We start from the raw sequence: 16,245 nt of genomic DNA on the forward strand, positions 1-16,245 counted from the left end.
CTCTATTATTATGGGTATCAAATAAGAGGGCTTGACTAGTAGAACACAGTAATTTACGGAAAGTGCAAATCCAAGATGGTTTCAACTACAAAATGGCGAACTGTAGAATACGGTTATTTATGAAAAACCCCATTAATATGAGTATCAAATGAAAGGGCTTGAATAGTAGATTACAGCAGACCATGAAAAATCCAAACCCAAAATGGCCGCAATCACAAAATAGCAAACTTCTTTATTAAACGGTTTTATTTAGCTTGAACTGTTTGTATGTATGTTTGTATGTCTGTATATTAATACAGGGTGGACCATTTAAAGTGGAAGCATCTGGCAACCCCATAACTTTTGACAGAGATGTCAGATTAACAAATGTCATACCGCGTTGGAAGCGTCATTTCAGTACAATTTTAACCATGGAACAATACACACCTAAACAACGCGCTGAAATTGTTCAGCTGTACATTCAAAATAACTTCTCAATTGTGTTAACTAAACGTGCGTGGAAAAATAAAAATAAAGTTAAAACATCGCCTGGAGACAACACTATACGTCGATTATATGCCAAATTTATATCGTCTGGTAGTGTTGGTAATGCCAGTCATCTGTCCAGACAACGACCAAGACGTTTCGACGAGAATATTAATGCCGTTCGAGCCAGTGTTGCAGAGACTCCATCGACATCAGGTCGCCATCGTTCGCAAGAGTTAGGCATCTTTTTATTGCCATTTGTTCGTGAAAATGAATTGGACAATTACTGGTTCCAACAGGACGGCGCTACATGCCATACAGCGGCTGCCACGACCAAATTATTGCGCGAAATGTTCCCCGGAAGATTAATATCGAAAAACGGCGATTATGACTGGCCACCGAGATCACCTGATTTGACGCCTCCTGACTTTTTTTTTATGTGGATATTTAAAATGCAAGGTATACACTGGTAAACCAAGGACCCTGGCTGCGCTGAAAGACAATATCCGACAAGCAATTGCTGCCATATCGGCCGAAACATTGGGCAAAGTGATGGAAAATTCCGAAAAAGGGCACATTTTGCGGTCAAGGCCAGAGGCGATCATTTACGAGATATCATAATCAAAAAGTAGTTAGAACAAATCTCCTTGGACCAAAATAAATGAATTTCAAAAAAAAAAATTAAAATTCCACTTCTTTACTTTGCTATTGCAAAAACAAATCCTTCCACTTTAAATGGCCCACCCTGTAGAATAATATGAATATTAATAGAAATAAATAAAATCGTGGGGCACGTTGGATTTCCATTATCCACAATTAGCGACTTCATCATATGTCCCACGATTTTATTTTAGTCTTATCAATGCCCTAGACTAATGAAGGAGAGGTGTGATAACTGCTAACTGCTACTTGCCTAATTATTTTCTAGCTTCTAGTACATTATTATGTTTAATCACAATTAAACCGTTTAACTTAAAAAGTTTTTTTTACTTATTTTATTATTTTTATTCTCCCTGATTTTTTCAAATTATAGTTGACAACCCTGCATACAAGCATTTCACCCTCTCAAGAAGATCATATCTGGGATTTTTTTCTGCGCATTTGCCTCCTTAAGGCAGGAAAAAGCATGTTTTGTGCTAAGTTGACCTATTTTCTATCAATGCTACTTTGGGTGTAGAAATGAACGGCGACAAGCTTGAATCATTGAGATTATTAATTTTAAAAAAGGCAGATGTATCTCAGAAGGCCATGAAAACACATTTCACCTGTCAAAACGATTCGAATGAGAAGAGGATGAGTTTTTCGTGTAAATCAAAATATCGCCTGTCATGATCAACTGTATGAAGTGTATGTTGACTTGAGTTCGGTTTCACATCAATTGAATCCGTAATACAGCTCATGTCACATTTTAAAATGCTCGAAACTGTATAACGGACAGTAAAAAGGTTGGGAATCGTACACTCTACAGTTTCTTATGTCATAAAACGTTTTTAAAAACGTAAGATCGTAGGAAAAGATGTGGAGAAAAAATATAGGGGTGGCGTTCAAGATACGAACGCGTTTTTTACCAAGGACTTATTCGATTTGCTTTTTCATCCACCAATGCACAAGAACCAAAAACCGCACCCCGAAGCGGCCCATTTCCATGTTTTCATAAGCTCCCCGCATACTCATTGGGCAAATTAGCCCTGGTGTTGTTTGTTTTGGTCAAATTGATCATTCAATCAATCCACTAAAAGCGCGTTGGAAGCGGAAGTTGTATGTATGTATCTCTTCTATCTGTCTGTCTCTCTGTCTCTCCTTTCCCGCTCTCTCTTCTCTCGCTCTCTCTCTATCTCTCTCTCTCTCTCTCTTCTCCATATATCGCTTCTCTCTTCTCTCTCTCTCTCTTCTCCTTCATTCTCTCTTCTCATTTTCTCTCTTTTTCGAAGGAGGCCTTGGCATTCGGAAAACTAAAGGTGCACTCTTAACCTTGAGGAATGCTGATAACATCTCGCTGGCTAGAACAAATTTGAAATTGTCTTTTTTTTGTACTATAGAGTGGACTATGAAGTGGATATAATAATTCCATACCTGGAAAGCATCCAATTATTTGTTAATTTGTGTAGTGTTCTTTGTGGTATCGTCGATGGGGGTGAGAATGGGTCAATACAGAGGAAGTTACTATTAGTAATATCTTGACAAATATTGCGAATCACCGGTGACTGACGCAGTCTGAGCGAAAGCTCGGTGTCAGTCACCGGTGACTGACGTGGCAGTCAACGTGTTAATAATTGGTCAAAGTTCGATGTACTCATACAGGGTTTTCCAACTTCAAATTCCGAAAGTAAATTGAAATAAAACACACTTAGAATTCGAATTTCGATGAAACTTTTATTTCAAATTAAAGTTTGGTTTATGCCATTATGTGTGAAATACAACATCATTCAAATGTCCACCTAGGGCTTCCTCGCACACCTTGATCCGGAACAGGTAATTTTCGATGACTTTTCGGCACATATGGGGCGGTATCTCGGTCATAACTTCACGAATGTTGTCTTTCAAATGTTCAAGAGTTTGCGGAGAGTTGGCATAGACACGGTCTTTCGCATAACCCCACAAAAAAAAAAGTTTAGCGGGTTCAAATCGCATGATCAGCATCACCAAAACGCGAAATTATGCGTCCCTCAAATTTCGTTCGCAATATAGCCATGTTCGGTCGTGTTGTGTGGCACGTGGCGCCATGCTGCTGAAACCACGTGTCATCCGTATCCATATCTTCAATTTGTGGCAAAAAAAATCGGTTGACATGCGGCCATAGCGCTCACCATTCACAGTTACCGTCTCGCCGTTCTCATTTTCAAATAAATACGGCCCGATGACTCCACCAGACCATAATGCGCACCAAACAGTGACTTTTGGCGGATGCTTATGGCCTTTCAACAATCATGGATGGATTTTCTGAGCCCCATATACGGAAAACGATCCACATTGTAAAATGGCAGACATTCAACTAACGATCAAGGCGCCTAGAAGTATATCCTAAGGTGGGCCAACTTGCTAAAACCACTCTTCAGCCATATTGGAAGTCTACTGTGTTTTGTTTGTAAACAAAATACAATACGCTAGTGCCGAAGCTCGCTCGTGATCAGTCTGTCTCTTTCGCGCTACAAGCAAATAATTCCCCTTCTGCTTTCTTCCGTACTGTTTTCATATCCCACTCCCCTAACCAACTTAGTGACGAAACGGCCTCACCTAGTACCATAGACCCGTCTTGCTAACGATATGACGCTTTGGTTGACAGCTATGTCAAACGGTTGTCAGCGCAGGGCTGTATACTTTCGGAAGCCCAAAATGGAAAACCCTGTACATACAGACACTCACTAGTCAGCTGGACGCTGTTCACCAAGAAAAGCGATACCATTGCTGCTAGAATTGGTATCCGACTATCAGCTTGGCAATAGTAAAGGAATTCTCGTTCACTGTTGCTCTTGTTTGGTATCTCCGAAGTCGAAAGAGAAAATTTTTGTCGATTAGATTGGTCGCTTGTGACAGGAGTTGAATTTTGTCACTGTTCACTTTGATCGATTTACGTATTGGCTACTCATGCATTTGCAGATTTTCAGCTGATTTTCTTCAACTCTTCATTGACACGCGACACAAAGCAAGCCATGTCATCGCAGTTGCTCACTGCTAACTCTCTTTCTCTCTGTGTTTTTGTTAACATTCTCTCTGTTTATTTACACCGCGCTTTTGGACACGAATTTTTGAAGCGCGTTTATTTATATGATATCCATGTGTTTTCAGACACACAAGTATTGATATTGTGAATGTTGAATATAGAAACATTGTTATATTTTCACTTTCCACGTTCCTGCCAATAATGAAATGAGATTTTCTAACGCTGCGTTGAACTTTCATGAAACTATGTGATATCATTCACTGCCAATAATCAACACCACTCTGACTTTTTTTTCACATATATATTTTTTAATATTTCCTCAATTCGATTAGCAATTAACTCATATCGTATCGTATAACGGTAAACCTACACAAGAGCCAAACCGAGCCGGAGAAAGACGGAACGCAGGGCTTTCTCCTGTTTTTTTCTCTCTCTTTCGCATGGTCTCAAAATAAACTTCAAAACGGCGGCGGCTCCGAAAAAGCAAACACAACACAAACAATCAAAGTATCTTGTCACTTATTTACACAATAATTCATTGTTCGTTTGCTGCCTAGCTCCCTAACAACGACTCTATCAACAATTTGCGCTCGGAACAACAAATCTGAGCCCGGTTCACTTAACATGGTTAAATATTACGTAAAAGTCTTGGCCCGAGCCGCGGTGATTCGCGGCACGGAAAGGAGGAAGAAAGTGAGAATGATTCAGGGACTTGTTTAAATTAGGTACGGGGAGAGAGGAATTAGGGGAACCAACGCCGCTCCCTCCGGCGGGGCATAAGGCAGTAGAAACTCAGCATTAAATTAAACCTTAACACGACACAAAAATAGATGGCTTCACTTCGCATTCTAAACAACTAGACAAAACACAAAACTCTAGCTACTATAAGGGAGTACGGGGGGAAATGGGAGTGGTTTTCGAGTGGGTGAGGGAGGGGATGGTAAGGACTGGTTTAGTACTCGATGTTGTGTCCCCGCAGGAAGGCATCGATCTGGCCACCGGATTGTCCCTGAGGTGGGATGAAGTAGTACTGTTGCTGGGGCTGGGGTTGGAGGCGGAGATGCTGGGGAGCGGCTGTCTGGTAGCGAAGGCCACTGTTGACCTTTTTGGCGGCCTCCAACCGGTCGTTACGCAGCTGGTTCTGCTGCAGTTCAACCTGCTGGGCGAACAGCTGCTGGCTGTTCACGAACTGCAGTTCGTTTTGTTGTTTCTGGTAGATTTGCTGAGGGATTTGGACCTGAGCAGGGGCAGGTTGGGGCTGTTGCTGCCGGTACAGTGGGCTCTGCTGCTGGAGCTGCTCCAGAGAAACCAGCTGGGACTGCTGGTGGGCGGCGGGATTTTGAACGAAAGGCTGGATGCGGTGGTTCAGCTGGAAGTCACCTTCGCTCTGGGGAAGCTGCTGGTAGTATCCGGTGTCGTACTGACCGGTCTGGGGATCGAACACCAGCTGGGTCTGGTAGACGGGGTTCTTGGTGACCTGCTTCTGGGTCGAAGATGAGCTTGGCTTGGCAGGGGTGGTGGATGGGATCTTGTTCTCGTGCTGGAATTTCTTGAACTCAGCATCAAAGTCCAGTGGCTGGCGGGTGCCGCCGAGAAGTGCGTCAGCTTTGGTAGTGGAGAAGAAATTGCTGAGCGGGGTGGTGGTGTCTGGTCGATAGGTCGTTGGTGGGGGTTGGGATTGGATGGTATTTGGTGAAGCCAGGCGGTAAACTGGTTTAGGGGTGATGTTCACGGGAGAGGTTTGAGTCGGAGTGCGGGAGAAGCTGTTGGGGGTAGTGTTTATGACCTGCACGCGTGGACGCTGAGTTACAGTCTGGGGTTGGTTCGAGAATGGGCGAGCTACTGGACGGGGGCGTTGGCCAATTTGAACCTCTTCCTCGGACTCCTCATCGTCGTAGTTCGAGGTGTAGGTGTTCTGGAAGACAGTGGTAGTTGGACGAGGGGTGGTTTGGGCAGGTCGAGTGGGGACTGGACGTGGGACGGCAGGACGTGGGGCAACAGGTCTCTTGGGGTAGTTTTGTGGAACATTCTCGTTGGCGTCTTCCTCGGATTTGTCTTGCTCCTCCTCGCTGCCTTCCGGGTTGTTGGGGTCGCATGGGTTTCCAGAGACGTAGGTGAACTCACGTTTGTTACCGTCTGGGTCGATGTATCCGTACTTTCCGCGCACTACACAATCGGTGCCTCGGGTTTCCTCCTTGAACGAACCGTCAGCGGCTTCATAACCGAACGTGAACGATCCATCGTCGTTGACCTTGTTGTAGTTTCGGATCGTCTGAACTGGTGGTGCCCGGGCTTCCTGGACCTTCTGGCGTGCAGCCAGTGGTGCCGCGGTGGTTACCTTCACCGGTGGCCGATACGTATCGGCGCGCGCTCTCGGAGCCGGTGTTCCGTACTGACCGTTGTAGTCATCATCGCTGGCCACCAGCACCAGCTGCCGGGGATCCTCATCCTCGCGGGCTTGGGCACGATAGTACTGAATCGCTTGCTGCGCCCGGTTATCCTGATCTTCGATGCTCTCCAGCTCAGCACTGGATTCCACCTGATGCTGCTGCACCCTCGGACGTACCCGCAGTCTACGCTGCTGCTGGGCCTCGGCGCCATACGCCAGGAGTACGGCCACTCCGGCCACTAGCAACCACTGGAAGAGAGAAGTAGAATATTGACATTGATTAGATTCGATTCGCACCCTTCACACGTTATCATTCAATTCGAAACTGATTAGTCTCACGAATAAAAATAGGATTGAACATGACTGAGGATGTATTCCCATCTCGCAGATAACGAAATCGACACCGCTCGAGAATCCGGTGAAGCCTAACGCCGGGAAAATCCCTTAATCAATAAATTAGCTTCACTGACGAACGGCTAAATGAGAGCCGATTCATCATCCATATTTTGGGAAACATTCCCGTAAATCAAATCCGGTCAGCACCAGAGGGATGGGAAACACCGAAATAGGTGAGATTTATTACACTGTTTTGGTAGCGGTGCGATGGCGCAGTTTAAATCCGGGGTTTGGGTTGGTGACTCGAAAATATTTAATTAGCTGCCAATATTATAGCGCCGAACAACAGCTGGGAAAAGTCATAATTTTTAAACGTTGTTTGTGTAGGGAAAATTAGTACCACACGCTTTGTGTGATTATGTTTCGGGGGGAGCATTCGCTCCCGCTGGAAGTTCGATTAAACTAAACGTAGAAATGTTCACCAATTTGCCTTGTTGAACTATTTTCATATTTTGGATTATAGAAGACTCATTGGTTGGACAGTTGAAAAAACATTTGTCATAAGCCGAATGTACATCCCCACAGTGATGAGCACTGCAGTTATCCCAATTGACATCCTTATTGGAAAACTCTTTTGCTATGCCTATTGATCCATTCTGATCGTTTACTTATATATCTGCCTTCAGCTGCATCAGTCGACAAACAACATCACCAGTGACGTTACTATTCGGTTTGTTGACCAAACATGTACCAAATAAAAAGCATAACCTTGGAAAAGCCTTGGCGGTTTCATCATTACCTAAATTTTATTCCTTTTCGAAATCTAATAATAGACCGATTCTTCATAATAAGGATGCAAAAAAAAAAGGTTCCGCTGTTGTTTAGAATAAAAATGCAATTTTATCGTGAAAAACGGTTACAAATAAATCATTCATACTACAGGTCGGAATCGATTATCCGGAGTATTTTTTTTTCACTCCGGATATTCGCATCCTCCGGATAATCGAATCATAAAAAAACGAATTTACTCTCGGTAAACGTAATATAATTATGATTTGCACTTATTTATCAAACGGTTTTATCTAGCTTGATCCGTTTGTACTCGTATGTTTGTGACCTTGTAACTTTATAACTTTGTCAGTAGCTCTGTACCACATTAATAGAAATTTAACCCCCTTCCCGTTGACCGATTGATCTGCAATTTGGATCACATTTTTATCTCTGGTAACATAAAAGTTTAGTAAATTTACATTTAAAAATGAAGTGTTCGGAATATGAGACAAAACGGTATTACGTCTTTCGGGAACATACAAGCAATCTATGCTCTCCCAGTTGTTTTCATTGTTTTCATTGTTTACAGTGCATTTGCATTTGTGCATTTTTTCATCCTCATCATCACTAACGAACTCGAGTCGACCGCGAGTAATCGGTTTCCTATATTATTAACATTAGAATTAAGGAAAAATGTTTATATACTAGTAACAATACAGTAAGGAGTTCGGCTCCTTTAAACCTATGTAACTGAGCCTGTAAAAATAAACGATTTAAATAAAAAAAAATCACTAACGATACAAGCAAGCGGCTTTTGTACTCAATCGAAAGCAGAGCTGTGGAGTCAGAGACAAATTTCCTGACTTCGACTCCTCACAATTATTAGTACCAACTCCGATTTCGACTCCTGCTGCAGGTTTTCCATAAAAATGTTTTTTTTTTAATTTATTGCATCCCAAAACCACAACTTTCGCCCATGAATAGACGACACAAATCAAGATGAAGACGGTTATATTCGTTGACGTGGGACTACGTCTAACCGAAATATATGGAGGGTAAAATGAAAACCTAAACACAGAACATGCAGGAAAAAATGAAAGATTTCGAATGCTTATAGCTCGAACATTTCGTACTGGATAGGAGAGATGTTTGCATCACTTGATAGGGAATATTTCTACGCATCTATCGCAACTAACAAAATGTTGTTTTTCATTAGATAAACAATTGAATAACTGTAAAATATTAGGCGTTATCTAAACGCCCTAACTGCATCGTTTAGATTGGCCCGATTTACGGTTTCCCTAACACAGCCATCATAACCAAGCAGCCTTGGGGAAATCGGCATTGCAAATACATGAAAATAGGGGGACTTTTGTTCTCATCGAAAAATGTTCCCTAACACAGACTTTAAAACCAAGCAGCGAAATCGGCATTGCAAACACACGAAAGTAGGGGGAGCTTTTGTTCCCACCGAAATGTGTTCCCTAATAGAGTTTTCTAAACCAAGGTGCCTGGAGAAATCGGTATTTCAAATTCATGCAAGTCGGGTGTATTTTTGTTCCGACTGGAATGTGTTTTCCCTAACACAGACTTCAAATCCATGGAGCGTGGGGAAATCGGCATTGCGAATTCATACAAATCGGGGGTATTTTTGTTCCGATTGAAATGTGTTTCCCTAACACAGACTTCAAAACCGAGGTTTCTGGGGAAATCGGCTCTGCAAATAAATGCAAACTTGCCTTTGTGCAGAGTGGAATATGTCTGTCCTAACATGATCTTCTAAACTTAGGAACCTGGGAAAATCGTGCAGCCACTAGAAGCGAATGAACTTCCCAGTTTCAAGCAAATTCGAGATTCGAGAAGTATGTACACTTTTGAGATGTATTTGATGATTTTTTGTCTTTATTGGAAAGATTTTCAGCCTTAGGCTGGTTCATCAAACGTTTTATAATTCTTCCGTACATATATTTTGTTCTAGTCATCATACCAAACGTAAAAGGTCCGTCATTAATTTTACTTGTAACGAAGAACAATCAATCACAATAAATGAATTGACTTTACATGGCATTTGTACATTTTTTTCACTCACAGAGCAAATATATTGAACTCAATTGAATTTGGAAACTGTTTCATTCAATCAAGAATTTAATCAATACAAACGAATGATTGCTAAGCTAAGGTAGTTCCACGTCAACCTTGCGGTTATATCATAGATATAACCCACCCATTTTTTCACGATTTACTCTCACTCCTGATCCTACTCCTGATTTCATAGATACAATCACACTTTTGTTCTGTATAAATGTTAAATGTATGAATGTAATTGTTCACACCAAGAACTAAATTTTATTAAATTTTTGTATGGCTGCTATGGGTTAAGAAGTGGTGAAGGTAGAGTGGTGACATAATGAAGGTTTAATAATCGCGACGTCTCTGGTTCGAATCTTGATGTTGCTTCTAATTTTTGTTTACTTCTACTGGGTGCGTGTTGTATAATGGAAAAATGTCTTCAAATTGATTGGTCTCATTTTACTGACATTGTCCGTAAACTGAATTATGACATCATCTGTTCTTGCAGTCACCAAAATGTCAGAGAATCTGACGGTCCCTGGCTGGGTGTACTGTCAAAATAGATAGTTTTGCTGTTCTGCGAGGTTTTTTTTTTGTAAAGTATTAATCCCATTTAGTTCGCATTGTTAACCATGATGTTAGTACACAAAATTAACATCAAAGTTTCCTTATCATGGAATACATACCACTATTCTGTATTTCGATCGATTCGAAATATTTCGAACGATTTGATAAAATTCTGTATTCCGTTGTTTTTGCATTTCGATCGATCTGTTTCTCTTCGAACATTAAATGGCAAAACGTTCGAAATAGGGAATGCGAATTTATAACTCGAACAAAATAGCGGTTTCGAACGAAATAGAAATCCGTCGGAATACAGTGTAGAGCTGACAATTTTGTTTATTGTGCTAAATATTTTGATTTTATTGGAATTTATTAGAAGTCGGAGTCGGAGTCGGTAATTTTTTTCCGATTCCTACTCCTAATACGATGAAACTTTTTCCGACTCCGAATCCATAGCCCTGATTAAAAGAACTTCACATACATTTGTGCACATCGCTAGGTGTTCAGTTCCTGAAGAGAAGCGAGAACTGCGTCGCAAGCTCCACCCCTTAGCGATACTTTAGCCAGCCATAAATTTACAAAAATGGTGTTCTAGCGGCGAGGAGACTAGAAACGAATGAACTGCAAACTACTTCAAAGTATCTTCAATACAACCGAAGTATCAACAACCGTAAAGATGTTACAATTTTCTGTCATAACGGATCGTCCGTTTTGAGCTGTCTGATTGATGTGCTCGTCTCCGTCCAAGGAAGGATTATACGGCGATAAAAAAAATGGAAAAGTGAACGAAAATGTGAAAAAGTGCATCCACGTGTTCCGCCGTGGAATCGTAGTAGGCGTTTTTATACATTTTATATTAGAAATTTGTCAGCCTGCTAGACTGGTTCGTCTGTTCATAGTAGGCGTTGTTAGTCCAATTGAAATTCCCAAATCGTCAGTATAAGTATAAGTGTAACGCAATCTTGTAGCAGTTTTGCTGGAATCAGCTTTAAAGCCGTATTTTTTTTTCAATATTCATCTATTCAATCTATTAATCTCCACAAATGTCTGTTCGTCCATATAAAACGGATCGTTCAATTTGAGCTGTCTGTTTTGTTGTGTTCATCTTCGCCTAAGCAATGTTTATACAGCGAGAAAAATTGCAAAACTGAAGAAAAACTATAGATGGGTTATACCTATGATACAACCGCAAGGTTGACGTAGGACTACCGTTGGCTTAGTAATCAATTGTATTTCTTCAATTTACAGTAATCCCACCTCGGATGTTACTCATTGGGTACGATATCGCCGCTGCACAGAGCTATCTTTTGTGTGTTTTGATTGAATTATTGATTAAAGTAGTGAATGAATGAAACTATTTACGAATTCAATTGCAAACAAATCCCAATTTAAGTCAATTCATGCATTATTGTATATTCCAATATATTCCAATACAACCTTGAATAATCGAGCCAAAGCGTTGCATTTGTACCCGCTTTTGTAGACCGTGTTAGCAAAACGAATTCCGGAGTGTAAAAATGCCAATTTTCAATTTGCAAAAACGCAAGCGAGTACAAAAGTACTCGCAGCTTGCATCAGTTTTGCAATGTCGATTTCCAAAGGCTTCATGATTTTGAAGTCTGTGTTAGAAAAACATTCCAATTTGCAAAAACGCCAACGAGTACAAAAGTTCCCGCTGCTTGCATATAATTTGCTATGCCGATTTCCGTAGGGTCGATGGTTTTGAAGTCCGTGTTAGGGAAACATTCCAATTTGCAAAAACGCAAGCGAGTACAAAAGTACCCACAGCTTGCATCAATTTTGCAATGCTGACTTTCCCTGGCTCCATGGTTTTTTAAGTCTGTGTTAGGGAACCATCCATCCATTCCAGCGATCGTACCTTAATCGTTGCGCAATCATAACTGAGTGGATTTCCGAGCAGCACTCGCTTATATATCGATTGGTGTGATCTCAATAGCCTGTTTTGAAAGCGATTTTAGAGCTATTGAAACAAGCTTTTGGATCATAAAGTAACAAGCATATAACGCGTAGACATTTTATCTTTCGAATGAAGTATTTATCATATCATTTCGTTCAGTTGTTTAGGAACTATGATCACACGAAATCTCGTTCTCCGGCGTAACGCTTTCGTTTTCGAAACTTTGAACTTACACCCCTCAGTATAGAAATGAAAGACATAGTCCTACGTCAAAAAGTGATTTCTCATATGTTCTGCTTTGCGATCGTAGTAAGCGTTGTTAGTTCATTCGAAATTTGCGTTGACGCATTTAGCTTCGTGTTCCGTTGGGTTGAAGCGAAAACTGCAAGTGCCATTCGTCCAGGGCCATATAGGGGAAAACGGTGTCCCATATCAAATTGCATTACGGAAAAATCACCGTAAAAATTACTTAACTAACCGATCCTTTTCAAACTTTCAAACAATAAAATATAACCCATTAGTAAGCATTTGGCATATTTATTTCATTCAACTTCAATACCATAACCGTATGCTCGCACCTTACGCTCAACTCCACTCATAAGGTTATGTACATCATCTGGCTGCAGCTTCTTCTGTACGAAAACCCACTTTTTCTCCATGTCTTCCGATGTGTTGGGGAGGTTCATGTCCTTGGGTACCAAAGTGACCCCGTTGACTTCGTACCGCTCCAGGAAATCCTTTGAATAGTAACACGAAGCTAGGTCTGGCCAGAAGATCGTAGAGCCCTCGTGTTGCTTCGAAAGAGTAAGCAGACGCTTCTGTAGACACTCCTTGAGGTAGATCTGCCCGTTTGCAGTCCCGGTAGTAACGAACGGCGCACTCCGTTTGCCACATGAGCAGATCGCTTGCCAAATCGTGTATTACTTGGCAAATTTTGAAAATTTCTGCTTCCTTACTTCCTTACTGTGGAACATCAAATTTGTACTGAACGGTGAAGAACAGTAGCCCCGGAAGCTATTGGAAGTCCGCCTTGACGTAGGTCTCATCATTCGTGATGAGACAACGAGACGTACTTTACCGTTCATCACGATCTGTAAGTATGCAGTCCCTTCCGGTCTTTGGCTCTGTGAACGGAAGACTTAGACAGATTCAGCTTTTTGGCCACATCCCTGGCCGACGCATTTTGATACCGCTTAAACGCTTTCAAGACACGCTTGTGATCCTGATCACTAATAGAACATCCATTCTGACCGCCTCTCTTCTTCCGTTCGATGCTCAGAGATTCGTAATAACGTATAATCACACGACTCACAGTTGACTGCACGATTGCGAGTTGTTTTCCGATGTCCCGATGAGAGAGTTGAAGATTTTCCAGGTGCTTGCACAAAATCAATTGGCAACGTTGCTATTCAGGTGACGCCAATTTTGGAAAAACTGACAGCGAAAAAAATATAGTTTAAATATTACACTCTAAACTACTTCTACCAATATCTACCAAATCGTCCTTCTGCTATCACTACAACAATTGTACCACTAGTGGGGTGAACAAACAATATCCAACAATCAAATTGAAGAATCCTTCTCGGGGCCACCAAATTATCAATATGCAACAAATATCCAAACGTAATCCTACGTAAACTATGCGGCTGTGTTTGGGACACAACCTTCCTGTAATCGGCTTTCGCTGATTCACTCAAGGGGACAGCTTCAAAACTCTGGAAGAGAGTGTTTTAAGTGAGGAAGAGAAAGGAATTTCTAAGGTTTAGAAACCTTAGAAATTCAGACAATTCACTATCGGAAATCATGATATAAATAATGATGGTATATGGAATCATCAAGGAAAAGATCCACAAATGTACGCGATTGCCCAGCCAAAATCTAGACATTCAAAGCATTTGGCGATGTAAACTCGAAATAATGTAAAACTTGCTTCAAATTACATTCCCCTTTATTCCGCGCGGCGAATGAGGTGAAATGGCTCAAGTCACTGCATTCCCGTAGGCGAATGGCGTGACTATAGTCTGTCACTAGGTGAGATTTGAAGTCGTCTCCTAATATGTTATCGATTCGGGTATCAAAAAGAAGTTGAATAGTAAGGTAGCTTCCACAATGAAGCGAGAAACTTTGCTATCTCACGTCACTCGCCGCGTGGAATAAGCGGGATTGTAACGTTGTCGAAAATCAAATTGATTCTGAATCTACCAGTATTCAAGGTGGTGGGTCGCTGTCATCTGATGCAAAAACATTACCATATGGTTGCTTTCCAAAGACATGAAAACATTATCAATACAGGGGAACTTCGATATAACGTATACATTTTCCATGCGTAAAAAATATTTTCGGAATAGGTGCTGAGAGTTTCATGTCAATCTCACAGGTTCAACGAATGTTACTTGGTGACTTGGGTATAGGTTCCCGAATTTTAATTAGGGCCTTGATATCCAATCGACCTGTGTATTGTGCATTCCAAATAAGCTGATTATAGTATCATGCCTGAAGCAATAGCCCATAACCAGGACTTCCATATGAAATTTTTTGAAACTTGTGCTGAATAATAAAGGTGCCGACGGTCATTTTATCTATTTACTCTTAGGATTTGATTCAGTTAGAATTTTGATATCCAATTCATATTATACCAACGGTCGTAGTAGGCATATCCCAAATATTTTGACAGCCAATAGTTTGCAAAACATGTATCTTTCGACGGCGAAGATTTCACGTTGACCCGTTTCGTTTTTGAAAAGTTGTTCAGGATGAATGCCGAGAGAAGAAATTTGATTTTGAACACCCACATTAAAAATCCGACGTGGTCAGGTACTCAAATCACGAATTCGCGATGTGCTGAAACGCTTTCGTGCAAGTGTTGTTCTGATGGATCAGAGGACGCGTCTTAGCGGAACATACGATCGGAAGCCAAGGTGTGAAGAAGATGTATAGGGGAGAGTGCCTGCAGTAACGTTCGGTAAAGTTTTGACTAGGTTTGATAAGTTGCCATCACAGTCGAGGGGTGCTTCAGTGGTACCCCGTGACAATGGGATCGATTCGAATCGAAAAATCTGACTCGGACTGCGAGTCAGATTTACGAAAAGTACGAAAATTCATCGAAATTGTAAAGAAATGATTTCCACAATATTTTTTTTCTGAAAAAACAATAAATCTTCTATATTTTGATATAAAATTTTTCATTGTGCTTCTAACCAACCCTGAGATACAACTGGTATTATGATTCCGGATTCTAAATGAATCAAGCTGTAATCAACAATATGAAGGTAAACAGAATGAAAAAGGTTGGCTTTATCTTCTAGTTGAACTTTTTCATCATTATTTACTTACCTCATCTAAACAACAAAACAAAAAATAATATAAACTATGTTCTGAGTTCGTTATTATGCTTCGATATAACGTACAATTCGATACAATGTACAATTTTGAAAGTTAAACGTACGTTATATCGAAGATACCCTGTATCGGCCGTTGTTATCGTGGTTGTAGTTAAATTGAGGAGATCTATTCCAATAAAACGAAAAACAATTTGGACTGGGTTTACAAGATGCTAGTGAGCTGTGTTCCTAGATATCTATGTACCGGAGCTCTGCTTCAAATTTAATCTTGGAGAACGATTTTGGTTTTGTTTGAATTTTGTTCTACAGGCAAGCTTGATTTGGCGTTAACATCTTGTAACATTCAGAACGAAGTACCACGCCAAAAAGTTCGTATTTCAACAAGATAATTGAAGTTCAATTGCACAATGATTCAATACTCAGAATGTCGATTTTCTGGAGTAGCCCGTTTGCAGTCCCGATCTATATCCAGTGGAAAATCTCTGGGTAAATCTTGTTAGACGATTCTATGCTGATAAGAAGCGATACAACTCCATTGATGAGCTTGGAAACGTTTCTGATCACTTTTTAAAATGAAATAGAATGAACACGACTAGTGATGAAGCCCAAACAACACTATAGTGTGAGAACCTCAGTAAAAATTAAACCGGAAACCTCAAAAGTATACCTTACTAACTGTTTGAATTGAATGAAGCAGTGCATCGAGTTGCATGATCTTGAAGAGTGATGC

General features: G+C 40.9%; 1 protein-coding gene across 2 annotated transcripts in view; it reads right to left on the bottom strand.

Moving 5' to 3' along the window:
- Positions 1 to 4,408: 4,408 nt before the first annotated feature.
- LOC129762419 (PAX-interacting protein 1-like) overlaps positions 4,409 to 16,245 on the bottom strand; it is a 61,650-nt gene continuing 49,813 nt past the window's right edge. For both annotated transcript variants that reach the window (XM_055760653.1, XM_055760654.1), the window contains exon 3: positions 4,409 to 6,764. In XM_055760653.1, coding sequence (XP_055616628.1) covers positions 5,079 to 6,764 — 1,686 coding nt within the window. In that variant the 3' untranslated portion in view covers positions 4,409 to 5,078. The remainder of the gene's footprint in view (positions 6,765 to 16,245) is intronic.

This window comes from Toxorhynchites rutilus, chromosome 1 (assembly GCF_029784135.1).
Source record: "Toxorhynchites rutilus septentrionalis strain SRP chromosome 1, ASM2978413v1, whole genome shotgun sequence".
In the NCBI taxonomy this organism is placed as follows: domain Eukaryota; kingdom Metazoa; phylum Arthropoda; class Insecta; order Diptera; family Culicidae; genus Toxorhynchites; species Toxorhynchites rutilus.